We start from the raw sequence: 27,521 nt of genomic DNA on the forward strand, positions 1-27,521 counted from the left end.
TGAAGACAGGACAAACAGATCTGGGAACAGGCTAGAGGATGAAGACAGGACAGACAGATCTGGGACCAGGCTAGAGGATGAAGACAGGACAGACAGATCTGGGAACAGGCTAGAGGATGAAGACAGGACAGACAGATCTGGGAACAGGCTAGAGGATGAAGACAGGACAAACAGATCTGGGAACAGGCTAGAGGATGAAGACAGGACAAACAGATCTAGGAAACAGGCTAGAGGATGAAGACAGGACAGACAGATCTGGGAACAGGCTAGAGGATGAAGACAGGACAGACAGATCTGGGAACAGGCTAGAGGATGAAGACAGGACAGACAGATCTGGGACCAGGCTAGCGCTGCAATAGAAACCCAGGACAGGAAGTCCCATATTTGTAGAAGTTGTGTGTGTGTGTGTGTGTGTGTGTGTGTGTTAACGAACAGAACAGAGGAGACACACCATGTTTTACATCTTTATTCATCACTACTCATCACACAAAGTGCTCCCATGACAACTATACCAGAACTACTACACCTCCCACTCTGCCACCACTCTAATGGGTCAATGGAGTTCACAAACAAATCAGGAAACAGCGCTGATGATCCTAAAAAGATGCAGACTAGTCCGTCCCGAAAGGAAACAGGAAACAAATGGGAAAAAGAAGCTCAAGTGATGTGACCCCTTTCCCTTAAAGCCCGATAGAAGGCAGTAGAGTCACATAGACCTGTTACAGGACCAACCCTGGGGTGGGGGGGGGGGTCCATCTCAGGGGTCAGAGGCCAGGACTGGCAGGGGTTCATTCACCACAGATCTGTATTTACAGTCAAACTACAATGCAAGGCAGTGATTTTGATTTGGGAGAAAAATGGTGGTCTTTCTTGTTATACAAATTTGATCATGAAGACCCTGAAATACTTTTTTTTTGGCGTTACTGGGTCATGTCATGACTTGTGTTTTAAAATGCAAAAAGCAACAGGGGAGAAGAGAGAGAGCGGTAGGGTACAGGGAACCAGAGTGGTAGTGTACAGGGAACTAGAGCGGTAGGGTACAGGGAACCAGAGCGGTAGGGTACAGGGAACCAGAGCGGTAGGGTACAGGGAACAAGAGCGGTAGGGTACAGGGAACGAGAGCGGTAGGGTACAGGGAACAAGAGCGGTAGGGTAAAGGGAACCAGAGCGGTAGGGTACAGGGAACAAGAGCGGTAGGGTACAGGGAACAAGAGCGGTAGGGTACAGGGAACCAGAGCGGTAGGGTACAGGGAACCAGAGCGGTAGGGTACAGGGAACCAGAGCGGTAGGGTACAGGGAACAAGAGCGGCAGGGTACTGGGAACAAGAGCGGCAGGGTACTGGGAACTAGAGCGGTAGGGTACAGGGAACCAGAGCGGTAGGGTACAGGGAACAAGAGCGGTAGGGTACAGGGAACCAGAGCGGTAGGGTACAGGGAACAAGAGCGGTAGGGTACAGGGAACAAGAGCAGTAGGGTACAGGTGGAGGGAACTAGAGCGGTAGGGTACAGGTGGAGGGAACTAGAGCGGTAGGGTACAGGGAACCAGAGCGGTAGGGTACAGGGAACAAGAGCGGTAGGGTACAGGGAACAAGAGCGGTAGGGTACAGGTGGAGGGAACTAGAGCGGTAGGGTACGGGTACAGGGAACCAGAGCGGTAGGGTACGGGTACAGGAAACCAGAGCGGTAGGGTACAGGGAACAAGAGTGGTAGGGTACAGGTGGAGGGAACTAGAGCGGTAGGATACAGGTGGAGGGAACTAGAGCGGTAGGGTACAGGGAACAAGAGCGGTAGGGTACAGGGAACAAGAGCAGTAGGGTACAGGGAGAGGGAACTAGAGCGGTAGGGTACGGGTACAGGGAACCAGAGCGGTAGGGTACGGGTACAGGAAACCAGAGCGGTAGGGTACAGGGAACAAGAGTGGTAGGGTACAGGAAACAAGAGTGGTAGGGTACAGGAAACCAGAGTGGTAGGGTACAGGAAACCAGAGTGGTAGGGTACAGGGAACCAGAGCGGTAGGGTACAGGGAACCAGAGCGGTAGGGTACAGGAAACCAGAGTGGTAGGGTACAGGGAACAAGAGCGGTAGGGTACAGGGAACCAGAGCGGTAGGGTACAGGGAACCAGAGCGGTAGGGTACAGGGAACCAGAGCGGTAGGGTACAGGGAACCAGAGCGGTAGGGTACAGGAAACCAGAGTGGTAGGGTACAGGGAACCAGAGCGGTAGGGTACAGGGAACTAGAGTGGTAGGGTACAGGGAGAGGGTAGAGACACTAAACCCTTAATAGCATTAAAATAAGCAGATACACAGAAAGTCTAAAAAGTCCAATATACAAACTCCTTCATCCCTCAACACAACACAACACAGCGCCTGGTAACACCAGCCCCAATGACACGCTATACAATACAACACTTTGAGTGGTCAAAAGTCATGTACTATATAGGGAATAGGGTGCCATTTTGGACTCATCCTCTCAACCAATCAGTGCTCCAATAACCATTTAAACCAAGTGACTTATCCAAAGCCTTCTCTCCTCCCTCAGTGATTCCCCGGTGTGCGTGTGTGTGTGTGTGTGTTGGTTCAGCGGATGGTGTATCTGACGTAGGGAACCTCCACATCTTCGTCAGTCAGGTCGTTGCAGCACAGCTCAAACACCAGAGCTTTAACATGCTTCCCCAGCTTCTTCTTAGAAACCTTGGTCACAATCTCTGTCATCCTGGAGAGGAGAGAGGAGGAGAGGAGGTGGGAGCAAGGGAGAGAACAGACTCAACATTTTAAACAAGCCATCTCCAGTAAATGGAGAAACTTCAGATTCTCATGTTTTAAGTTCTGCTCCTTCCTGTTGTTAACCGTCAATAAAATATTTGATTCTTCCATTTCAGACGTCTCAATCAGGGCAGGAAGTCCCATATTTCTGAACACAAACCACGGAACTCACGGTAACAGCAGCCTCTCCTTGAGTTTAGCTGCAGGCATGAAGAAGGAGTAGAGCATCGAGACTCCCTGAGACAGCATGGTGATCTCCAACTGATGCTCATTCTACAGGGGAGACAGAGAGGAGGAAGAGCACCGAGACAGCAGGGTGAGAGGAGGAAGGGCACCGAGACGGCAGGGTGAGAGGAGGAAGAGCATCGAGACAGCAGGTTAACAGGAGGAAGAGCATCGAGACAGCAGGGTGAGAGGAGGAAGGGCACCGAGACGGCAGGGTGAGAGGAGGAAGAGCATCGAGACAGCAGGTTAACAGGAGGAAGAGCATCGAGACAGCAGGGTGAGAGGAGGAAGGGCACCGAGACGGCAGGGTGAGAGGAGGAAGAGCATCGAGACAGCAGGGTGAGAGGAGGAAGAGCACCGAGACAGCAGGTTAACAGGAGGAAGAGCATCGAGACAGCAGGGTGAGAGGAGGAAGGGCACCGAGACGGCAGGGTGAGAGGAGGAAGAGCATCGAGACAGCAGGGTGAGAGGAGGAAGAGCATCGAGACAGCAGGTTAACAGGAGGAAGAGCACCGAGACAGCAGGGTGAGAGGAGGAAGGGCACCGAGACGGCAGGGTGAGAGGAGGAAGAGCATCGAGACAGCAGGTTAACAGGAGGAAGAGCATCGAGACAGCAGGGTGAGAGGAGGAAGAGCATCGAGACAGCAGGGTGAGAGGAGGAAGAGCATCGAGACAGCAGGGTGAGAGGAGGAAGAGCATCGAGACAGCAGGTTAACAGGAGGAAGAGCATCGAGACAGCAGGGTGAGAGGAGGAAGGGCACCGAGACGGCAGGGTGAGAGGAGGAAGAGCATCGAGACAGCAGGTTAACAGGAGGAAGAGCACCGAGACAGCAGGGTGAGAGGAGGAAGGGCACCGAGACGGCAGGGTGAGAGGAGGAAGAGCATCGAGACAGCAGGTTAACAGGAGGAAGAGCATCGAGACAGCAGGGTGAGAGGAGGAAGGGCACCGAGACGGCAGGGTGAGAGGAGGAAGAGCACCGAGACGGCAGGGTGAGAGGAGGAAGGGCACCGAGACGGCAGGGTGAGAGGAGGAAGGGCACCGAGACAGCAGGGTGAGAGGAGGAAGGGCACCGAGACAGCAGGGTGAGAGGAGGAAGGGCACCGAGACAGCAGGGTGAGAGGAGGAAGGGCACCAAGACAGCAGGGTGAGAGGAGGAAGGGCACCGAGACAGCAGGGTGACAGGGGGAAGGGCACCGAGACAGCAGGGTGAGAGGAGGAAGGGCACCGAGACAGCAGGGTGACAGGAGGAAGAGCATCGAGACAGCAGGTTAACAGGAGGAAGAGCATCGAGACAGCAGGTTAACAGGAGGAAGAGCACAGAGACAGCAGGGTGAGAGGAGGAAGAGCATCGAGACAGCAGGGTGAGAGGAGGAAGGGCACCGAGACAGCAGGGTGAGAGGAGGAAGAGCACCGAGACAGCAGGGTGAGAGGAGGAAGGGCACCGAGACAGCAGGGTGAGAGGAGGAAGGGCACCGAGACAGCAGGGTGAGAGCAGGGTGAGAGGAGGAAGGGCACCGAGACAGCAGGGTGAGAGGAGGAAGAGCACCGAGACAGCAGGGTGAGAGGAGGAAGAGCACCGAGACAGCAGGGTGAGAGGAGGAAGAGCACCGAGACAGCAGGGTGAGAGGAGGAAGAGCACCGAGACAGCAGGGTGAGAGGAGGAAGGGCATCGAGACAGCAGGGTGAGAGGAGGAAGAGCATCGAGACAGCAGGTTAACAGGAGGAAGAGCACCGAGACAGCAGGGTGAGAGGAGGAAGAGCATCGAGACAGCAGGTTAACAGGAGGAAGAGCACCGAGACAGCAGGGTGAGAGGAGGAAGAGCACCGAGACAGCAGGGTGAGAGGAGGAAGAGCACCGAGACAGCAGGGTGAGAGGAGGAAGAGCATCGAGACTGCAGGGTGAGAGGAGGAAGAGCATCGAGACAGCAGGGTAACAGGAGGAAGAGAAAGTCCACCTAAGCACAGAAAGTCAGGGGTACCTTGAAGTAGTCCAGGAACTGTCGGAGGGTCATCTCCTCTCCATTGGCCTGCAGACCCTTCACCTCAAAACGATCCCACAGAGACCAGTCAATCTCATAGTACTATGGAGGGAGAGGAGAGATGGAGAGGGGAGAGATGGGGGAGAGGTGGAGGGAGGGGAGAGATGGGGGGAGAGATGGAGAGGGGAGAGATGGAGAGAGGAGAGATGGAGAGAGGAGAGATGGAGAGAGGAGAGATGGGGGAGAGGTGGAGGGAGAGATGGGGGGAGAGATGGAGAGGGGAGAGATGGAGAGGGGAGAGATGGAGAGGGGAGAGATGGGGGAGAGGTGGAGGGAGGGGAGAGATGGGGGGAGAGATGGGGGGAGAGATGGAGAGGGGAGAGATGGAGAGGGGAGAGATGGAGAGGGGAGAGGTGGAGGGAGGGGAGAGATGGGGGGAGAGATGGGGGGAGAGATGGAGAGGGGAGAGATGGAGAGGGGAGAGATGGAGAGGGGAGAGATGGAGAGGGGAGAGATGGAGAGGGGAGAGATGGAGAGGGGAGAGATGGAGAGGGGAGAGATGGAGAGGGGAGAGATGGAGAGAGGAGAGATGGAGAGGGGAGAGATGGGGGGAGAATATCTGTTAGTGCTTCAACACTAAATGATTGGCCTGTCTACTACAGCACTACGCAGAGAACCATCTACTACAGCACTACACAGAGAACCATCTACTACAGCACTACACAGAGAACCATCTACTACAGCACTACACAGAGAACCATCTACTACAGCACTACGCAGAGAACCATCTACTACAGCACTACGCAGAGAACCATCTACTACAGCACTACGCAGAGAACCATCTACTACAGCACTACACCATCTACTACAGCACTACACAGAGAACCATCTACTACAGCACTACACCATCTACTACAGCACTACACAGAGAACCATCTACTACAGCACTACACAGAGAACCATCTACTACAGCACTACACAGAGAACCATCTACTACGGCACTACACAGAGAACCATCTACTACAGCACTACACAGAGAACCATCTACTACAGCACTACACAGAGAACCATCTACTACAGCACTACGCAGAGAACCATCTACTACAGCACTACACAGAGAACCATCTACTACGGCACTACACAGAGAACCGTCTACTACGGCACTACACAGAGAACCGTCTACTACGGCACTACACAGAGAACCATCTACTACGGCACTACACAGAGAACCGTCTACTACGGCACTACACAGAGAACCATCTACTACAGCACTACACAGAGAACCATCTACTACAGCACTACACAGAGAACCATCTACTACAGCACTACACAGAGAACCATCTACTACAGCACTACACAGAGAACCATCTACTACAGCACTACACCATCTACTACAGCACTACACAGAGAACCATCTACTACAGCACTACACAGAGAACCATCTACTACAGCACTACACAGAGAACCATCTACTACAGCACTACACAGAGAACCATCTACTACAGCACTACGCAGAGAACCATCTACTACAGCACTACACAGAGAACCATCTACTACAGCACTACACAGAGAACCATCTACTACAGCACTACACCATCTACTACAGCACTACACAGAGAACCATCTACTACAGCACTACACAAGAGAACCATCTACTACAGCACTACACAGAGAACCATCTACTACAGCACTACACAGAGAACCATCTACTACAGCACTACGCAGAGAACCATCTACTACAGCACTACACAGAGAACCGTCTACTACAGCACTACACACAGAAACCATCTACTACAGCACTACACAGAGAACCATCTACTACAGCACTACACAGAGAACCATCTACTACAGCACTACACCATCTACTACAGCACCACACAGAGAACCATCTACTACAGCACTACACAGAGAACCATCTACTACAGCACTACACAGAGAACCATCTACTACAGCACTACACAGAGAACCATCTACTACAGCACTACACAGAGAACCATCTACTACAGCACTACACAGAGAACCATCTACTACAGCACTACACAGAGAACCATCTACTACAGCACTACACAGATAACCATCTACTACAGCACTACACAGAGAACCGTCTACTACAGCACTACACAGAGAACCATCTACTACAGCACTACACAGAGAACCATCTACTACAGCACTACACAGAGAACCATCTACTACAGCACTACACAGAGAACCATCTACTACAGCACTACACAGAGAACCATCTACTACAGCACTACACAGAGAACCATCTACTACAGCACTACACCATCTACTACAGCACTACACAGAGAACCATCTACTACAGCACTACACAAGAGAACCATCTACTACAGCACTACACAGAGAACCATCTACTACAGCACTACACAAGAGAACCATCTACTACAGCACTACACAGAGAACCATCTACTACAGCACTACGCAGAGAACCATCTACTACAGCGCTACACAGAGAACCATCTAGATATTGATGAAACAGTAGATACCGTCTAGGTATTGATGAAACAGTAGATCCTGTCTAGGTATTGATGAAACAGTGGATCCTGTCTAGGTATTGATGAAACAGTAGATCCTGTCTAGGTATTGATGAAACAGTGGATCCTGTCTAGGTATTGATGAAACAGTGGATCCTGTCTAGGTATTGATGAAACAGTGGATACTGTCTAGGTATTGATGATCCTGTCTAGGTATTGAAACAGTAGATACCGTCTAGGTATTGATGAAACAGTGGATCCTGTCTAGGTATTGATGATCCTGTCTAGGTATTGATGAAACAGTGGATCCTGTCTAGGTATTGATGATCCTGTCTAGGTATTGAAACAGTAGATACCGTCTAGGAATTGATGAAACAGTGGATCCTGTCTAGGTATTGATGATCCTGTCTAGGTATTGATGATCCTGTCTAGGTATTGAAACAGTAGATACCGTCTAGGTATTGATACTGTCTAGGTATTGATGAAACGGTAGATACCGTCTAGGTATTGATGATCCTGTCTAGGTATTGATGAAACGGTAGATCCTGTCTAGGTATTGGTGAAACAGTGGATCCTGTCTAGGTATTGATGAAACAGTAGATCCTGTCTAGGTATTGATGACACAGTGGATCCTGTCTAGGTATTGATGAAACAGTGGATACTGTCTAGGTATTGATGATCCTGTCTAGGTATTGATGATCCTGTCTAGGTATTGATGATCCTGTCTAGGTATTGAAACAGTAGATACCGTCTAGGTATTGATGAAACAGTGGATCCTGTCTAGGTATTGATGATCCTGTCTAGGTATTGATGAAACAGTGGATCCTGTCTAGGTATTGATGATCCTGTCTAGGTATTGAAACAGTAGATACCGTCTAGGAATTGATGAAACAGTGGATCCTGTCTAGGTATTGATGATCCTGTCTAGGTATTGATGATCCTGTCTAGGTATTGAAACAGTAGATACCGTCTAGGTATTGATACTGTCTAGGTATTGATGAAACGGTAGATACGTCTAGGTATTGATGATCCTGTCTAGGTATTGATGAAACGGTAGATCCTGTCTAGGTATTGGTGAAACAGTGGATCCTGTCTAGGTATTGATGAAACAGTACATCCTGTCTAGGTATTGATACTGTCTAGGTATTGATGAAACGGTAGATACCGTCTAGGTATTGATGATCCTGTCTAGGTATTGATGAAACGGTAGATCCTGTCTAGGTATTGGTGATCCTGTCTAGGTATTGATGAAACATTAGATCCTGTCTAGGTATTGGTGAAACAGTGGATCCTGTCTAGGTATTGATGAAACAGTAGATCCTGTCTAGGTATTGATGACACAGTGGATCCTGTCTAGGTATTGATGACAGTGGATCCTGTCTAGGTATTGATGACACAGTGGATCCTGTCTAGGAATTGATGACAGTGGATCCTGTCTAGGTATTGATGATCCTGTTTAGGTATTGATGAAACGGTAGATTCTGTCTAGGTATTGATGATCCTGTCTAGGTATTGATGAAACGGTAGATTCTGTCTAGGTATTGATGAAACAGTAGATCCTGTCTAGGAATTGATGAAACAGTGGATCCTGTCTAGGTATTGATGAAACATTAGATCCTGTCTAGGAATTGATGAAACAGTGGATCCTGTCTAGGAATTGATGAAACAGTAGATCCTGTCTAGGAATTGATGAAACATTAGATCCTGTCTAGGAATTGATGAAACAGTGGATCCTGTCTAGGAATTGACGAAGTGGTGGATCCTGTCTAGGAATTGACGAAGTGGTGGAACCTGTCTAGGAATTGACGAAGTGGTGGAACCTGTCTAGGAATTGACGAAGTGGTGGATCCTGTCTAGGAATTGACGAAGTGGTGGATCCTGTCTAGGAATTGATGATCCTGTCTAGGTATTGATGAAACGGTAGATCCTGTCTAGGTATTGATGAAACAGTAGATCCTGTCTAGGTATTGATGAAACAGTACATCCTGTCTAGGTATTGATACTGTCTAGCTATTGATGAAACAGTAGATCCTGTCTAGGTATTGATACTGTCTAGGTATTGATGAAACAGTGGATCCTGTCTAGGTATTGATGATCCTGTCTAGGTATTGATTAACACTCATCCAACAGTAACCCATGGACTAGAAGGTTCTAGACCATGCTGAGTTTCCACTTTGCAGCACAGGAAAGGTTTTAATGCCCCCTCCCTCCCTAAAGCCCCAGTCTGGAGGATTGTACAGGTCTTATGCCACCGTGTTGCAGTCCAAGACCAAACGTTCACACAGTGGGAAAATGATTGGGTCGTCTGGTCTTGTTCAGGGGGGTGGGAAGGCCTCCCCGGTCCTGTACCTTGTGGCTGGGAGCAGAGATGGGTTCTGAGAAGGTGAAGAACGGCAGCGCCAGATTCATGAAGCCGTTCTTAAAAGACTCCACCTTCTTGTGTCCCTGAACGATCTTGATGAGCTCCAGACAGACCAGACCTACGACCGCCGACGTGGTGGTCGCTATCGCAGGAATGATCTTCCCAGCTATCAGCTTACTCTGGAGAGAGGGGGAGAGAAGAGAGAGAGATGAGAGAGAGAGAAGAGAGGGAGGAGAGAGAGAGAGAGAAGAGAGAGAGAGAAGAGAGGGATGAGAGAGAGAGAAGAGAGGGAGGAGAGAGAGAGAAAAGAGAGGGAGGAGAGAGAAGAGAGGGAGGAGAGAGAGAAAAGAGAGAGAGAAGAGAGAGAGAAGAGAGGGAGGAGAGAGAGAGAGAGAAGAGAGGGAGGAGAGAGAGAGAGAAGAGAGGGAGGAGAGAGAGAGAGAAGAGAGGGAGGAGAGAGAGAGAGAAGAGAGAGAGAGAAGAGAGAGAGAAGAGAGGGAGGAGAGAGAGAGGAGGGAGGAGAGAGAGATAGAGGAGGGAGGAGAGAGAGATAGAGGAGGGAGGAGAGAGAGAGAGGAGGGAGGAGAGAGAGAGGAGGGAGGAGAGAGAGATAGAGGAGGGAGGAGAGAGAGATAGAGGAGGGAGGAGAGAGAGAGAGGAGGGAGGAGAGAGAGAGAGGAGGGAGGAGAGAGAGAGAGGAGGGAGGAGAGAGAGAGAGGAGGGAGGAGAGAGAGAGAGGAGGGAGGAGAGAGAGAGAGAAGAGAGGGAGGAGAGAGAGAGAGAAGAGAGGGAGGAGAGAGAGAGAAGAGAGGGAGGAGAGAGAGAGAGAAGAGAGGGAGGAGAGAGAGAGAGAAGAGAGGGAGGAGAGAGAGAGAGAAGAGAGAGAGAGAAGAGAGAGAGAAGAGAGGGAGGAGAGAGAGAGAGAAGAGAGGGAGGAGAGAGAGAGAAGAGAGTGAGGAGAGAGAGAGAGAAGAGAGGGAGGAGAGAGAGAGAAAGAGAGAGAGAGAAGAGAGAGAGAAGAGAGGGAGGAGAGAGAGAGAGAGAGAAGAGAGGGAGGAGAGAGAGAGAGGAGGGAGGAGAGAGAGAGAGAAGAGAGGGAGGAGAGAGAGAGAGAAGAGAGGGAGGAGAGAGAGAGAAGAGAGGGAGGAGAGAGAGAGAGAGGAGGGAGGAGAGAGAGAGAGGAGAGAGGAGGGAGGAGAGAGAGAGAGGAGGGAGGAGAGAGAGAGAGGAGGGAGGAGAGAGAGAGAGGAGGGAGGAGAGAGAGAGAGGAGGGAGGAGAGAGAGAGAGGAGGGAGGAGAGAGAGAGAGGAGGGAGGAGAGAGAGAGAGGAGGGAGGAGAGAGAGGAGGGAGGAGAGAGAGAGAGAAGAGAGGAAGGAGAGAGAAGAGAGGGAGGAGAGAGAGAGAGAAGAGAAGGAGAGAGAAGAGAGGGAGGAGAGAGAGAGAGAAGAGAGGGAGGAGAGAGAGAGAGAAGAGAGAGAGAGAAGAGAGGGAGAGAAGAGAGAGAGAGGAGGGAGGAGAGAGAGAGGAGGGAGGAGAGAGAGAGGAGGGAGGAGAGAGAGAGAGAAGAGAGGGAGGAGAGAGAGAGAGAAGAGAGGGAGGAGAGAGAGAGAGAAGAGAGGGAGGAGAGAGAGAGAGAAGAGAGGGAGGAGAGAGAGAGAGAAGAGAGGGAGGAGAGAGAGAGAGAAGAGAGGGAGGAGAGAGAGAGAGAAGAGAGGGAGGAGAGAGAGAGAGAAGAGAGGGAGGAGAGAGAGAGAGAAGAGAGGGAGGAGAGAGAGAGAGAAGAGAGGGAGGAGAGAGAGAGAGAAGAGAGGGAGGAGAGAGAGAGAGAAGAGAGGGAGGAGAGAGAGAGAGAAGAGAGGGAGGAGAGAGAGAGAGAGAGAAGAGAGGGAGGAGAGAGAGAGAGAGAGAAGAGAGGGAGGAGAGAGAGAGAGAAGAGAGGGAGGAGAGAGAGAGAGAAGAGAGGGAGGAGAGAGAGAGAGAAGAGAGGGAGGAGAGAGAGAGAGAAGAGAGGGAGGAGAGAGAGAGAGAAGAGAGGGAGGAGAGAGGGAGGACAGAGGGAGGAGAGAGATAGAGGGAGGAGAGAGAGAAGAGAGGGAGGAGAGAGAGGAGGGAGGAGAGAGAGAAGAGAGGGAGGAGAGAGAGAAGAGAGGAGGAGAGAGGAGAGAGAAGAGAGGGATATGAGAGGGAGAGAGAAGAGAGGGATATGAGAGGGAGAGAGAAGAGAGGGATATGAGAGGGAGAGAGAAGAGAGGGATATGAGAGGGAGAGAGAAGAGAGGGATATGAGAGGGAGAGAGAAGAGAGAGACAGTATATTGTGGTTGCCATTGCAGAATGATCTTTCTGGAGAGGAGTCAGATAGACATCTTGGGGCTTGTTTTGCTCCAGGCCTTCGGAGGAAACAGAAAAGCCTGCATCTGAAGTCAAAAGTCTGGTGGAAATGTGACATCAATGGCTGTGTGGAGGGACATGTCAGTGTTCACCCACCTTGTGTCTGTCGGCAGGGGGAATGTGATAGTTCTCTGCTCGTAGGTTGGACGCCGCCACGATGAAGTCCATGTGGAAATTAGAGTCATCATCCTGGAACAGTCACACAGTTAATCAAACACACAAATGGAAAGGGTTGAGGATGTAAGTATGACAGGACTCGAAAGGTGTTGTAGGTGAGAGAGAGTAGAGAGAGGGTAGAGTAAAGGAGAGTAGAGAGGGTAGGGTAGAGTAAAGGGAGAGAGATTAGAGTAGAGGGTAGAGTAAAGAGAGAGGGTAGAGTAAAGAGAGAGAGTTGAGTAAAGGGAGAGAGATGAGAGTAGAGGGTAGAGTAAAGGGAGAGAGATGAGAGTAGAGAGGGTAGAGTAAAGAGAGAGGGTAGAGTAAAGACAGTTGAGTAAAGGGAGAGAGATTAGAGTAGAGTAAAGGGAGGGTAGAGTAAAGGGAGGGTAGAGTAAAGGGAGGGTAGAGTAAAGGGAGGGTAAAGGGAGGGTAGAGTAAAGAGAGAGGGTAGAGTAAAGACAGAGTTGAGTAAAGGGAGAGAGATTAGAGTAGAGTAAAGGGAGGGTAGAGTAAAGGGAGGGTAGAGTAAAGGGAGGGTAGAGTAAAGGGAGGGTAGAGTAAAGGGAGGGTAGAGTAAAGGGAGGGTAGAGTAAAGGGAGGGTAGAGTAAAGAGAGAGGGTAGAGTAAAGAGAGAGGGTAGAGTAAAGGGAGAGAGATTAGAGTAGAGTAAAGGGAGGGTAGAGTAAAGGGAGGGTAGAGTAAAGGGAGGGTAGAGTAAAGGGAGGGTAGAGTAAAGAGAGAGGGTAGAGTAAAGACAGAGTTGAGTAAAGGGAGAGAGATTAGAGTAGAGTAAAGGGAGGGTAGAGTAAAGGGAGGGTAGAGTAAAGGGAGGGTAGAGTAAAGGGAGGGTAGAGTAAAGGGAGGGTAGAGTAAAGAGAGAGGGTAGAGTAAAGACAGAGAGTTGAGTAAAGGGAGAGAGATTAGAGTAGAGTAAAGGGAGGGTAGAGTAAAGGGAGGGTAGAGTAAAGGGAGGGTAGAGAGAGATCTGTACCTTCTCAAAGTCGATGGCAGTGAGTTTAAAATGAGAAGAAGCTTCAGGTCCAGGCAGCAGAGCCTTCAGTTCCTCCAGCCTGTTGTCATCTACACACACACCACGCAGACAGACAGACAGACAGACAGAGACAGACACACACACACACCACGCAGATACACACACACCACACAGACAGACAGACAGACAGACAGACAGACAGACAGACAGACAGACAGACAGACACAAACATAGGAAGGTTAGGCCTACACAGACCGTGTCGATTGGTTTACAGACGAGGAAAGTGACCAATGAGATATGTAGTAGGGTCATCTCAGATGGGAGCTGTCTTCCTAACACATAACAGTCAGTGGTTATTATTCCCTCTTAGGAAGACACTTTAAACAACCGTCTTCAGTCAGAAAGTAACCTGGACGTTTCTCATTCAAGCGTTGGGACACACAACTTCATTCAGCAGCAAACACATCGAGTTGGAAATCCTTTCAGAGGACACCTCACGCATGCGCTCCAACGGGCTCCTACCGGTTCCCCTTCAACTACTGTTTATACATCCCTACAGGGAGATGGTTGACTGTCACTAGACCCCATTGTGTTTATACATCACTAGACCCCATTGTGTTTATACATCCCTACAGGGTGAAGGTTAACTATCACTAGACCCCATTGTGTTTATACATCACTAGACCCCATTGTGTTTATACATCCCTACAGGGAGAAGGTTGACTGTCACTAGACCCCATTGTGTTTATACATCCCTACAGGGAGAAGGTTGACTATCACTAGACCCCATTGTGTTTATACATCCCTACAGGGAGAAGGTTGACTGTCACTAGACCCCATTGTGTTTATACATCACTAGACCCCATTGTGTTTATACATCCCTACAGGGAGAAGGTTGACTGTCACTAGACCCCATTGTGTTTATACATCCCTACAGGGAGAAGGTTGACTGTCACTAGACCCCATTGTGTTTATACATCACTAGACCCCATTGTGTTTATACATCCCTACAGGGAGAAGGTTGACTATCACTAGACCCCATTGTGTTTATACATCACTAGACCCCATTGTGTTTATACATCCCTACAGGGATAAGGTTGACTGTCACTAGACCCCATTGTGTTTATACATCACTAGACCCCATTGTGTTTATACATCCCTACAGGGAGAAGGTTGACTATCACTAGACCCCATTGTGTTTATACATCCCTACAGGGAGAAGGTTGACTATCACTAGACCCCATTGTGTTTATACATCACTAGACCCCATTGTGTTTATACATCCCTACAGGGAGAAGGTTGACTGTCACTAGACCCCATTGTGTTTATACATCACTAGACCCCATTGTGTTTATACATCACTACAGGGAGAAGGTTAACTATCACTAGACCCCATTGTGTTTATACATCACTAGACCCCATTGTGTTTATACATCCCTACAGGGAGAAGGTTAACTATCACTAGACCCCATTGTGTTTATACATCCCTACAGGGAGAAGGTTGACTATCACTAGACCCCATTGTGTTTATACATCACTAGACCCCATTGTGTTTATACATCCCTACAGGGTGAAGGTTGACTATCACTAGACCCCATTGTGTTTATACATCACTAGACCCCATTGTGTTTATACATCCCTACAGGGTGAAGGTTGACTATCACTAGACCCCATTGTGTTTATACATCACTAGACCCCATTGTGTTTATACATCACTAGACCCCATTGTGTTTATACATCCCTACAGGGAGAAGGTTGACTATCACTAGACCCCATTGTGTTTATACATCACTAGACCCCATTGTGTTTATACATCCCTACAGGGAGAAGGTTGACTATCACTAGACCCCATTGTGTTTATACATCACTAGACCCCATTGTGTTTATACATCCCTACAGGGAGAAGGTTGACTGTCACTAGACCCCATTGTGTTTATACATCACTAGACCCCATTGTGTTTATACATCACTACAGGGAGAAGGTTAACTATCACTAGACCCCATTGTGTTTATACATCCCTACAGGGAGAAGGTTGACTATCACTAGACCCCATTGTGTTTATACATCACTAGACCCCATTGTGTTTATACATCCCTACAGGGAGAAGGTTGACTATCACTAGACCCCATTGTGTTTATACATCACTACAGGGAGAAGGTTGACTATCACTAGACCCCATTGTGTTTATACATCACTAGACCCCATTGTGTATACATCCCTACAGGGAGAAGGTTGACTATCACTAGACCCCATTGTGTTTATACATCACTAGACCCCATTGTGTTTATACATCCCTACAGGGAGAAGGTTGACTGTCACTAGACCCCATTGTGTTTATACATCACTAGACCCCATTGTGTTTATACATCCCTACAGGGAGAAGGTTGACTATCACTAGACCCCATTGTGTTTATACATCACTAGACCCCATTGTGTTTATACATCCCTACAGGGTGAAGGTTGACTATCACTAGACCCCATTGTGTTTATACATCACTAGACCCCATTGTGTTTATACATCCCTACAGGGAGAAGGTTGACTATCACTAGACCCCATTGTGTTTATACATCACTAGACCCCATTGTGTTTATACATCCCTACAGGGAGAAGGTTGACTATCACTAGACCCCATTGTGTTTATACATCACTAGACCCCATTGTGTTTATACATCCCTACAGGGAGAAGGTTGACTATCACTAGACCCCATTGTGTTTATACATCACTAGACCCCATTGTGTTTATACATCCCTACAGGGAGAAGGTTGACTATCACTAGACCCCATTGTGTTTATACATCACTAGACCCCATTGTGTTTATACATCACTAGACCCCATTGTGTTTATACATCCCTACAGGGAGAAGGTTGACTATCACTAGACCCCATTGTGTTTATACATCACTAGACCCCATTGTGTTTATACATCCCTACAGGGAGAAGGTTGACTATCACTAGACCCCATTGTGTTTATACATCACTAGACCCCATTGTGTTTATACATCACTAGACCCCATTGTGTTTATACATCCCTACAGGGAGAAGGTTGACTGTCACTAGACCCCATTGTGTTTATACATCACTAGACCCCATTGTGTTTATACATCCCTACAGGGAGAAGGTTGACTATCACTAGACCCCATTGTGTTTATACATCACTAGACCCCATTGTGTTTATACATCCCTACAGGGTGAAGGTTGACTATCACTAGACCCCATTGTGTTTATACATCACTAGACCCCATTGTGTTTATACATCCCTACAGGGAGAAGGTTGACTATCACTAGACCCCATTGTGTTTATACATCACTAGACCCCATTGTGTTTATACATCCCTACAGGGAGAAGGTTGACTATCACTAGACCCCATTGTGTTTATACATCACTAGACCCCATTGTGTTTATACATCCCTACAGGGAGAAGGTTGACTATCACTAGACCCCATTGTGTTTATACATCACTAGACCCCATTGTGTTTATACATCCCTACAGGGAGAAGGTTGACTATCACTAGACCCCATTGTGTTTATACATCACTAGACCCCATTGTGTTTATACATCCCTACAGGGAGAAGGTTAACTATCACTAGACCCCATTGTGTTTATACATCCCTACAGGGAGAAGGTTGACTATCACTAGACCCCATTGTGTTTATACATCACTAGACCCCATTGTCTGGAGCAGCCTTCCATAGACGTTTCCTTTTCAAATAAAATCAATCCCATCCTCACCGACGTTGGCGTTAGCGCTCTGCAGCTCCTGGTCGGAGACGTGGATCTTGACCCCTGACCTGGGGACGAAGGTGGGCACCGATAGGCTGTCCAGGATCTTAGCCACGCCGACACGGTCGGTAGAGCCCTGCATGCCGTACGACTGGGCAAACAAGTTGGCTCCTGACATCACATAGTCCATATGGAGGTGCTAGAGAGGGAGAGAGAGGAGACGGTCTCCAACCAGGGACAGGGCGGACGACGGGGACAGGGGAGACGGGGACGGAGACGGGGACAGGGGGGGGGAGACGGGGACAGGGGGGGGAGACGGGGACAGGGCGGACGACGGGGACAGGGGAGACGGGGACGGAGACGGGGACGGGGGGGGGGAGACGGGGACAGGGGGGGAGACGGGGACAGGGGGGGAGACGGGGACAGGGGGGGGAGACGGGGACAGGGGGGGGGAGACGGGGACAGGGGGGGGAGACGGGGACAGGGCGGAGACGGGGTAAAGGACTCACGTTGCTGGTACTGAACTCTAGAGGGTGAGGACATCTCTTTGGACCGGACCAGAAGGGGGCGCCAGAGCTGGTCAGCTGAGAGAAGAGCATTGATATCAGTACAACAAAACCACATTCAAACAGTGTGTGTGTGTGTGACAGTGTGTGTGTGTGTGTGTGTGACAGTGTGTGTGTGTGTGTGTGTAACAGTGTGTGTGTGTGTGTGTGTGTGTGTGTAACAGTGTGTGTGTGTGTGTGTGTGTGTGTGTGTGTAACAGTGTGTGTGTGTGTGTGTGTGTGTGTGTAACAGTGTGTGTGTGTGTGTGTGTGTGTGTGTGTGTAACAGTGTGTGTGTGTGTGTGTAACAGTGTGTGTGTGTGTGTAACAGTGTGTGTGTGTGTGTGTGTGTGTAACAGTGTGTGTGTGTGTGTAACAGTGTGTGTGTGTGTGTGTGTGTAACAGTGTGTGTGTGTGTGTGTGTGTGTGTGTGTAACAGTGTGTGTGTGTGTGTAACAGTGTGTGTGTGTGTGTGTGTGTGTGTAACAGTGTGTGTGTGTGTGTGTGTGTGTAACAGTGTGTGTGTGTGTGTGTGTGTGTAACAGTGTGTGTGTGTGTGTGTGTGTGTGTGTGTAACAGTGTGTGTGTGTGTGTAACAGTGTGTGTGTGTGTGTGTGTAACAGTGTGTGTGTGTGTGTAACAGTGTGTGTGTGTGTGTGTGTGTGTGTGTGTGTGTGTGTGTGTGTGTGTGTGTGTGTAACAGTGTGTGTGTGTATGTGTGTGTGTGTGTGTGTGTGTGTGTGTGTGTGTGTGTGTGTGTGTGTAACAGTGTGTGTGTGTGTGTGTGTAACAGTGTGTATGTGTGTGTGTGTGTGTGTGTGTGTGTGTAACAGTGTGTGTGTGTATGTGTGTGTAACAGTGTGTGTGTGTATGTGTGTGTGTGTGTGTGTGTGTGTGTGTGTGTGTGTGTAACAGTGTGTGTGTGTGTGTGTGTGTGTAACAGTGTGTGTGTGTGTGTGTGTGTGTGTGTGTGTGTGTGTGTAACAGTGTGTGTGTGTGTGTGTGTGTGTGTGTAACAGTGTGTGTGTGTGTGTGTAACAGTGTGTGTGTGTAACAGTGTGTGTGTGTAACAGTGTGTGTGTGTAACAGTGTGTGTGTGTAACAGTGTGTGTGTGTAACAGTGTGTGTGTGTGTGTGTGTGTGTGTGTGTGTGTAACAGTGTGTGTGTGTGTGTGTGTGTGTAACAGTGTGTGTGTGTGTGTGTGTAACAGTGTGTGTGTGTAACAGTGTGTGTGTGTGTGTGTGTGTGTGTGTGTGTGTGTGTGTGTGTGTAACAGTGTGTGTGTGTGTGTGTAACAGTGTGTGTGTGTGTGTGTGTGTAACAGTGTGTGTGTGTGTGTGTGTAACAGTGTGTGTGTGTGTGTGTGTAACAGTGTGTGTGTGTGTGTGTGTGTAACAGTGTGTGTGTGTGTGTGTGTGTGTGTAACAGTGTGTGTGTGTAACAGTGTGTGTGTGTGTGTGTGTGTGTGTGTGTGTGTGTGTGTGTGTGTGTGTGTGTGTGTAACAGTGTGTGTGTGTGTGTGTGTGTAACAGTGTGTGTGTGTGTGTGTGTAACAGTGCTCCATGTACCTGTTCTGGGGGGAAGTTGTGCAGTAGTTGACAGATGTTGTTGCTGTACTGACACTGCCAGTGGTGGCGAGCCCAGATGACACAGTCGGCCCAGCTGTGAGGGCAGTCCGTCACCAAGCTCTTATAGACGGCCTCCAACACCTCTAGAGGCTGGGCTCCAGGCAGCTTCAGGGTCCTCTCCAGGAACTTAGCATCACTAGGTCAGGAAACATCAACACAGCCGATACTAAACTGGTCCAGACGGCCTCCAACACCTCATATCTGGGTCTGAGTATCAGAACCACGAGACTACGACAACTTAGAAATTGTTTCAGACGCCACAGAGAGACGGAGAGTTCATTGGAAAAACCGTATTTATAACTGATGCATTTCTCTTTGCGGTGGCTCCACACAGAACACCGGAATAATTATCACCGTGAGCAACTACTGTTCATGTCTCAATCAATCCCAAAAAAAGGCAATGGGGTTGTCAACTAGTGATTTGACATGAAGATAACATCCGCCTTCATTCAAACTAAAAAAGGTAGATAACACAAACACACGACACAACCACAGCAGGTAGACTTACGTGAGGTACTGCATGGCATTCTCCGAAGGCTGTTTAAACAGACCCTCAAACTCATCACGGGCCCACTGGAGACGAGGGAGAGAGAGAGAGAGTTACCACACACACTGCATATAGAGGACGTCAGTCCCCCAGGGCCCACTGGAGACGAGGGAGAGACGAGAGAGTTACCACACACACTGCATATAGAGGACGTTAGTCCCCCAGGATAGAGAAGGATGGAGCGTGGCCGGTTTGAATCCCAGGTCTGATTAGAAAATATGCCTGCTTTGCTCTTGAGTCACTCAAACCCAAACTGCTATGGGACAATGGACAAGTACTCTTCTCCTGTATTGTGTTACCTGCAGGGTGTGTGTGTGTGTTACCTGCAGGGTGTGTGTGTGTGTGTGTGTGTTACCTGCAGGGAGTGTGTGTTACCTGCAGGGAGTGTGTGTTACCTGCAGGGAGTGTGTGTTACCTGCAGGGAGTGTGTGTTACCTGCAGGGAGTGTGTGTTACCTGCAGGGAGTGTGTGTTACCTGCAGGGAGTGTGTGTGTGTGTGTGTGTGTGTTACCTGCAGGGTGTGTTCGATGGCGTTGGGGAAGTTCTTCAGTGTGCAGATGGGGATGGACTTCTCCGGGGGGTCCTGGGAGGAGCTGTATGACTCTGTCAGGAAGGGGATGACCACCTGGACGTTTCCCTTGGTACCCAGAGTCCCAGACTCTAACAGGGGCTTCCTGTAGTAGACACACCTCCGGTCCATATACATACCTACAGGAGAGAGAAGGAATATGACAAACTAAAAGTATGGCCCTGTACAATCAGTCAACTCAAAAATGAGACATTTTGGCACATAATCTCCGTAACGCAGAAGGAAATCTGACATGTGTCCTATTCATGATATCTATCTATCTATATATATCTATAAATATCTATATATATAGATATATACAGTGCCTTGCGAAAGTATTCGGCCCCCTTGAACTTTGCGACCTTTTGCCACATTTCAGGCTTCAAACATAAAGATATAAAACTGTATTTTTTTGTGAAGAATCAACAACAAGTGGGACACAATCATGAAGTGGAACAACATTTATTGGATATTTCAAACTTTTTTAACAAATCAAAAACTGAAAAATTGGGCGTGCAAAATTATTCAGCCCCCTTAAGTTAATACTTTGTAGCGCCACCTTTTGCTGCGATTACAGCTGTAAGTCGCTTGGGGTATGTCTCTATCAGTTTTGCACATCAAGAGACTGACATTATTTGCCATTCCTCCTTGCAAAACAGCTCGAGCTCAGTGAGGTTGGATGGAGAGCATTTGTGAACAGCAGTTTTCAGTTCTTTCTACAGATTCTCAATTGGATTCAGGTCTGGACTTTGACTTGGCCATTCTAACACCTGGATATGTTTATTCTTGAACCATTCCATTGTAGATTTTGCTTTATGTTTTGGATCATTGTCTTGTTGGAAGACAAATCTCCGTCCCAGTCTCAGGTCTTTTGCAGACTCCATCAGGTTTCCACAACCAGAAAACACACCGATCATTGAATTATTTTATCAAAAATAGTTGAACCTGATTTATTTGAAATAAATCACTGATCTGGCTTTTAATTATGTTTATAAAAATTCCCCATTTTTTGTTGTTGTTGTTATAAATGTCCCCTAACGCATAATGTACATTCACTAATAACGTAGCAGGCATTAGGCTATAGAACATCAACACGGGTCTCATTAATATGGAACGCCGTGTGGGTCTTTACGTGTCAAAAAGAGATAAAACATCAAAATAACACTTTGACGTGTCAAAATAAGCTTGTTGACCAATCAGGACCTGAATATGACGTCACATAATACATTTAACGCGTTCATACGTTTTAGTTATTACACATTGATTACAGCGTCACTCGTATTTCATATGTCACAGGGATTCATCGATACGTCTGCTATACTGATAACAAGTTCAAACAGGTGCCATTAATACAGGTAACGAGTGGAGGACAGAGGAGCCTCTTAAAGAAGAAGTTACAGGTCATTTTTTTTATGTAGTTATTACACATTGATTACAGCGTCACTCGTATTTCATATGTCACAGGGATTCATCAATACGTCTGCTATGATGCTGGTAAAGTTGTCTCGCTCACCTACAGTGCTGGTCATTTTAAAAAAAGCTAGCTAGCTCATGGAGACAAACAATGTGCTTCCCCAAAAACACAGCAAAACAACATCTGTTTCAGTAGCTATAGTTAGCTAGCTATATAGCTAGGTGTCATCATCTAAAATAACCTTAGTTCTTATTTGATTAATGGTGGTCAGACCCATCTATGTGAAGCTAGCCACAATAAGGATTAGCCACAATAGTGGACTTTGCGGTTAGCCTTCAAAATAAAAGTATGTAAATTGACAGTGATACAAATGTCAACAAATATAATATTCCCATAATTAAATAGATCATGCTAAACGAGCTTGGAATGTTACAGAAGAGACAATAATTTGTTAATTTGACGAATATCTGTTGAAATCACACTGGATGTATTAGACTTTAGAATTGCATTGGGGGCATCCGTATTTCACTGTACAGCCTTACCTATGGATTGTGGATCAATAACATGGGGCATCAGTCTACTCAGTGACACCCAGAGAGCATTACGGGACCCTGAAACAACTGAATTGAATTGAGCCACATTTATTGTCAACCGATGTGTATTGAAAACTATCCCCAAGGAAAAACAATACTGTGTGGATGTTTTGGAGTCAGATACCTGATGAGGACATTGGGAAAGCATATCTTGGGTAGACTGATACCCCATTTCAATGCTTCACATTCCAACCTTGTTTGACATTATCTAGTCTAAATATGGCACGATTCCACCAATTGTAACCTTCCGCGTCACTTTCAAAGAGGTATTTTATTTGGACGGCAAACCACAAATTCCACTATTGTGCCTAATTCTTATTGTGTCTAGCTTCACAACACATTACCCGGTCCAGTCGAGCCTCACTAGCCAGATGAAGCTAGCTGGCTGCTTATGGGCAACAGGGTTAAGTAGCTGGCTAACTATTTATTTTAATGAACTGAAGTTCAATTTCAATAGGTGAACAACAGGTGGCAACCTAGCTAATACTTACTCACAAGGATTCCTAAATCATTGCTAAGAATAATGAAAATGACTGCAGTTTCTACTGGTCATTGTTTTCAGGCTGGTTGCATTGGTGCTATCTAGCAACCAAGCTAAAGCCAGCTACCAAGCTAAAGCCAGCAACCAAGCTAAAGCTAGCAACCAAGCTAAAGCTAGCAACCAAGCTAAAGCCAGCAACCAAGCTAAAGCCAGCAACCAAGCTAAAGCTAGCAACCAAGCTAAAGCTAGCAACCAAGCTAAAGCCAGCAACCAAGCTAAAGCCAGCAACCAAGCTAAAGCTAGCAACCAAGCTAAAGCCAGCAACCAAGCTAAAGCCAGCTACCAAGCTAAAGCCAGCAACCAAGCTAAAGCCAGCAACCAAGCTAAAGCCAGCTACCAAGCTAAAGCCAGCTACCAAGCTAAAGCCAGCAACCAAGCTAAAGCCAGCTACCAAGCTAAAGCCAGCTACCAAGCTAAAGCCAGCTACCAAGCTAAAGCCAGCAACCAAGCTAAAGCCAGCTACCAAGCTAAAGCCAGCTACCAAGCTAAAGCCAGCTACCAAGCTAAAGCTAGCTACCCCAGAAGTTGCGGTCAAACAAATAATGCCTTATTCCCATTGCGGTATTGTAAACACATAGTTCGTGGCCGGTGTGTGCTTGTTTGCAGACTTTGTACAGCTTTGACAGTGCTACTGATAGTAGTAGCGGCGCTTGTCTTGCACGTGTTAATTCATCACACACACACAACGTTCTATAATAGAATCGTGTCGAATTAAAACGCTTACTTATCTTTTTTTTGGCACGTAAAGACCCAAACGGCGTTCCATACATGAACACTCTCTCAAGCCCACGTCCCGGTGAGTAGCTAAAACACGGACTAGACAGCTAGTATAACGGCCTTTGGATAAAATGCTGCTAGCAGTATGTGGTACTGTAACAATGCGCGTAACAGACTGAACATTCATTTCCCAGAACCTATGTTCACACACACGTTTTAGTATGGTCTGTTCAGCACGCAATTTGAGCAGTTAAGACAAACAGGACGCATTTATCCTCTGTTACAGCACATAGGGAGTTGAAACGGCTTGTTTTCAGAGAGGAAGTGAGCTCTCATCTTTGCTGTTGTGAGTTGTAGGGGGAGGGGCTTGGGAGAAAGAGGCAAAGCGAGAGGTTTCACTGTCGCCAACATGTGTCAACAATAAGTCCAATGAGTTTCTCTGTGTTTATTTTGGACCTCAGCTTGTTGCCTGCCCCATCAATCATGTAAACCCCAGAAATGTATCACCCTGTTTTACCATGTAAACCCCAGAAATATATCACCCTGTTTTACCATGTAAACCCCAGAAATATATCACCCTGTTTTACCATGTAAACCCCAGAAATATATCACCCTGTTTTACCATGTAAACCCCAGAAATATATCACCCTGTTTTACCATGTAAACCCCAGAAATATATCACCCTGTTTTACCATGTAAACCCCAGAAATATATCACCCTGTTTTACCATGTAAACCCCAGAAATATATCACCCTGTTTTACCATGTAAACCCCAGAAATATATCACCCTGTTTTACCATGTAAACCCCAGAAATATATCACCCTGTTTTACCATGTAAACCCCAGAAATATATCACCCTGTTTAATCATGTAAACCCCAGAAATATATCACCCTGTTTTACCATGTAAACCCCCAGAAATATATCACCCTGTTTTACCATGTAAACCCCCAGAAATATATATATATCTCACCCTGTTTAATCATGTAAACCCCCAGAAATATATCACCCTGTTTTACCATGTAAACCCCAGAAATATATCACCCTGTTTAATCATGTAAACCCCCAGAAATATATCACCCTGTTTTACCATGTAAACCCCAGAAATATATCACCCTGTTTAATCATGTAAACCCCAGAAATATATCACCCTGTTTAATCATGTAAACCCCCAGAAATATATCACCCTGTTTAACCATGTAAACCCCAGAAATATATCACCCTGTTTTACCATGTAAACCCCCAGAAATATATCACCCTGTTTTACCATGTAAACCCCCAGAAATATATCACCCTGTTTTACCATGTAAACCCCAGAAATATATCACCCTGTTTTACCATGTAAACCCCAGAAATATATCACCCTGTTTTATCATGTGTGGCAGCAACTGGTCCTGAAGAAACAGGAAGTCTATGTTCTACCTCCGTACTTTACACACAGCAACAAATGGGAACAGGAAGTCTTTAGGGCGCGTCTTACGTGCGTCAACGTTGTCCAGAGCGTTGGCGACTCCGTGGAGGCTCTCGAAGAAGTCGTCATCGTAGACTCGCTCGGTGTCGGGCCCGACGCGGTTCTGGTGTCCCGTGATCCGGATGGACGGGTTCATCTGCTTCACCGCCGCCGCCGCCGTCTCGCTCTTCATCTTCGTCACGTCCCACGGCCTGAATACAAACCAAATCACAACTATTTAAACACGCAACACTTTACAAAATAAGTGACTAAAGATGAATAATTACATGGTATCGTCCTCCCTGTATAGGGCACTATGAAATGACCCCAGATCAGTAGTAGGGCACTATAAAGTAAACAGGGTGTCATTAGGAACACATACAATGTCCATAACAGTCAAAACACTGACTGAAGGCCAAGATAAAAGAGATGGGCTTTTCACACATTATATAAAACCTCCTCATGGTACTAGTCTCCTCCTCCTCTCTCACCTGAAGAGGAACTGTCTGTTGAGGTTGGATTTCTCTATGGTGTCCATGTCCGTCACGATGACCTCACCCTCCCCGCTGGCCAATCCAATCATGGCAAAGTTCTTCAGCAGCTCACAGCCAATAGCGCCAGCCCCAACCAGGAAGTAACGTTGTTTAGCCAACTCCTCTTGCAGCTGGGAGCCAAACACAGCGATCTGGCCGTCATAACGGCTGTTCCTCTGGGGGGCGGGGTTTAGAGGGGGAGGGGTTTAGAGGGGGAGGGGTTTTATACTTCATAAACAACATGTGTTCTGTATCTGCAGGGTCTGGATGTGTGCGTGTGAGTGAGTGAGTGAGTGGGTTGTGTTAGTGTGATAAATCAATCATATCGTTAATAAAAAAAAAGATGTGTCATACAAGACACAACAGAACTAAATATTTACGCATATGATAATCACGACCCAACCAGCTAGTGTGTGTGGTAGGTGTGTGTGTGGGTATGTGGGGTAGGTGTGTGTGTGTGTGTGGGGTATACTCACAGGGGCACAGTCCTCCTCAGTGAGCATGGCTCCTCCCTCTTCCTCAGACAGACACTCCAGAGCATCAAAATACAGCCACTGCATTATGGGCATGAACTTCCCTGTACACGCCTAGGACACACACACAGTTATAATACTGTACAGCCACTGCATTATGGGCATGAACTTCCCTGTAGGGAGTTGTAGTTCTCATTAAGCAAATATTCAGCGCACAAACATGGTAATGAACTACAATGGACTTTTTCCAGCTCTGAGACTGATCAGAATCTGTCCAAAATAAGATCAATGAGTTTCTTTGGGATTATTTTGGATCTCAGCTTGTCGCCTAACGTCCTGGCTTTGGGACAACGACTTCCATTGTTAGAGACATGAGCATCTCGTCATTATATACAGACAATCTGGACAGACACACGTTTACACCTGCTAGGGTCGGTTAGATACACACAGACCACATGAGGAATATCTCTGGACGGATACACGTTTACACCTGCTACAGAGAACAGAGATAACGTGAGGTGGTAGAGATAATACATAGTTTAGTCAGACAGCTCTGCAGCATCCTTAGTCAGGCTAGTTAGATAGGATGACTAGAGACAGTAAAGTACGGGGAGAACAGAGATAACGTGAGGTGGTAGAGATAGTTTAGTCAGACAGCTCTGCAGCATCCTTAGTCAGGCTAGTTAAATAGAATGACTAGAGACAGTAAAGTACAGGAAGAACAGAGATAACGTGAGGTGGTAGAGATAATACATAGTTTAGTCAGACAGCTCTGCAGCATCCTTAGTCAGGCTAGCTAAATAGGAGGACTAGAGACAGTAAAGTACAGGAAGAACAGAGATAACGTGAGGTGGTAGAGATAATACATAGTTTAGTCAGACAGCTCTGCAGCATCCTTAGTCAGGCTAGTTAGATAGGATGACTCCAGACAGTACGGCTGCCCAGTGACACGAGCCTACCAGACGAGCTAAACTACTTTCATTCTAGTTTTGAGGCAAATAACACATATTGAACACCTATGCGAGAATGCTATTCATTGACTACAGCTCAGCGTTCAACACCATAGTGCCCTCAAAGCTCATCAATAAGCTAAGGACCCTGGGACTAAACACCTCCCTCTGCAACTGGATCCTGGGACTAAACACCTCCCTCTGCAACTGGATCCTGGGACTAAACACCTCCCTCTGCAACTGGATCCCGGGACTAAACACCTCCCTCTGCAACTGGATCCTGGACTTCCTGACGGGCCGCCCCCAGGTGGTGAGGGTAGGTAACACCACATGCGCCACGCTGATCCTCAACACAGGGGCCCCTCAGGGGTGCGTGCTCATAACCCCTCCTGTACTCCCTGTTCACCCATGATTGAGTGGCCAGGCATGACTCCAACACCATCATTAAGTTTGCTGATGACACAACAGTGGTAGGC

At 47.6% G+C, this 27,521-nt stretch overlaps 2 protein-coding genes across 4 annotated transcripts in view; both read right to left on the reverse strand.

Moving 5' to 3' along the window:
* Positions 1 to 451: 451 nt before the first annotated feature.
* On the reverse strand, positions 452 to 2,342 carry LOC149981357 (uncharacterized). The gene is made up of 4 exons (XM_090185824.1): positions 2,331 to 2,342; positions 1,909 to 2,234; positions 1,695 to 1,717; positions 452 to 1,607 (listed from the first exon to the last, which is right to left on the reverse strand). Exons 1-4 carry the CDS (start codon positions 2,340 to 2,342, stop codon positions 934 to 936), a joined length of 1,035 nt encoding a protein of 344 aa, XP_090041950.1. The 3' UTR covers positions 452 to 933.
* The window catches only part of LOC110531294 (ubiquitin-like modifier-activating enzyme 1), a 51,530-nt gene continuing 24,460 nt past the window's right edge, over positions 452 to 27,521 (reverse strand). For all 3 annotated transcript variants that reach the window (XM_036973638.2, XM_036973637.2, XM_036973636.2), the window contains exons 11-24: positions 26,099 to 26,209; positions 25,581 to 25,798; positions 25,120 to 25,301; positions 20,319 to 20,515; positions 19,769 to 19,833; positions 19,201 to 19,396; positions 17,596 to 17,670; positions 17,096 to 17,285; positions 13,363 to 13,451; positions 12,309 to 12,401; positions 9,810 to 10,001; positions 4,969 to 5,070; positions 2,936 to 3,036; positions 452 to 2,713 (exon numbers count right to left, since the gene is read on the reverse strand). In XM_036973638.2, coding sequence (XP_036829533.2) covers positions 2,578 to 2,713; positions 2,936 to 3,036; positions 4,969 to 5,070; positions 9,810 to 10,001; positions 12,309 to 12,401; positions 13,363 to 13,451; positions 17,096 to 17,285; positions 17,596 to 17,670; positions 19,201 to 19,396; positions 19,769 to 19,833; positions 20,319 to 20,515; positions 25,120 to 25,301; positions 25,581 to 25,798; positions 26,099 to 26,209 — 1,947 coding nt within the window. In that variant the 3' untranslated portion in view covers positions 452 to 2,577. The remainder of the gene's footprint in view (positions 2,714 to 2,935; positions 3,037 to 4,968; positions 5,071 to 9,809; positions 10,002 to 12,308; positions 12,402 to 13,362; positions 13,452 to 17,095; positions 17,286 to 17,595; positions 17,671 to 19,200; positions 19,397 to 19,768; positions 19,834 to 20,318; positions 20,516 to 25,119; positions 25,302 to 25,580; positions 25,799 to 26,098; positions 26,210 to 27,521) is intronic.

The sequence above is a fragment of the Oncorhynchus mykiss genome, chromosome 9 (genome assembly GCF_057628025.1).
Source record: "Oncorhynchus mykiss isolate SJ-2025 chromosome 9, ASM5762802v1, whole genome shotgun sequence".
NCBI lineage: Eukaryota > Metazoa > Chordata > Actinopteri > Salmoniformes > Salmonidae > Oncorhynchus > Oncorhynchus mykiss.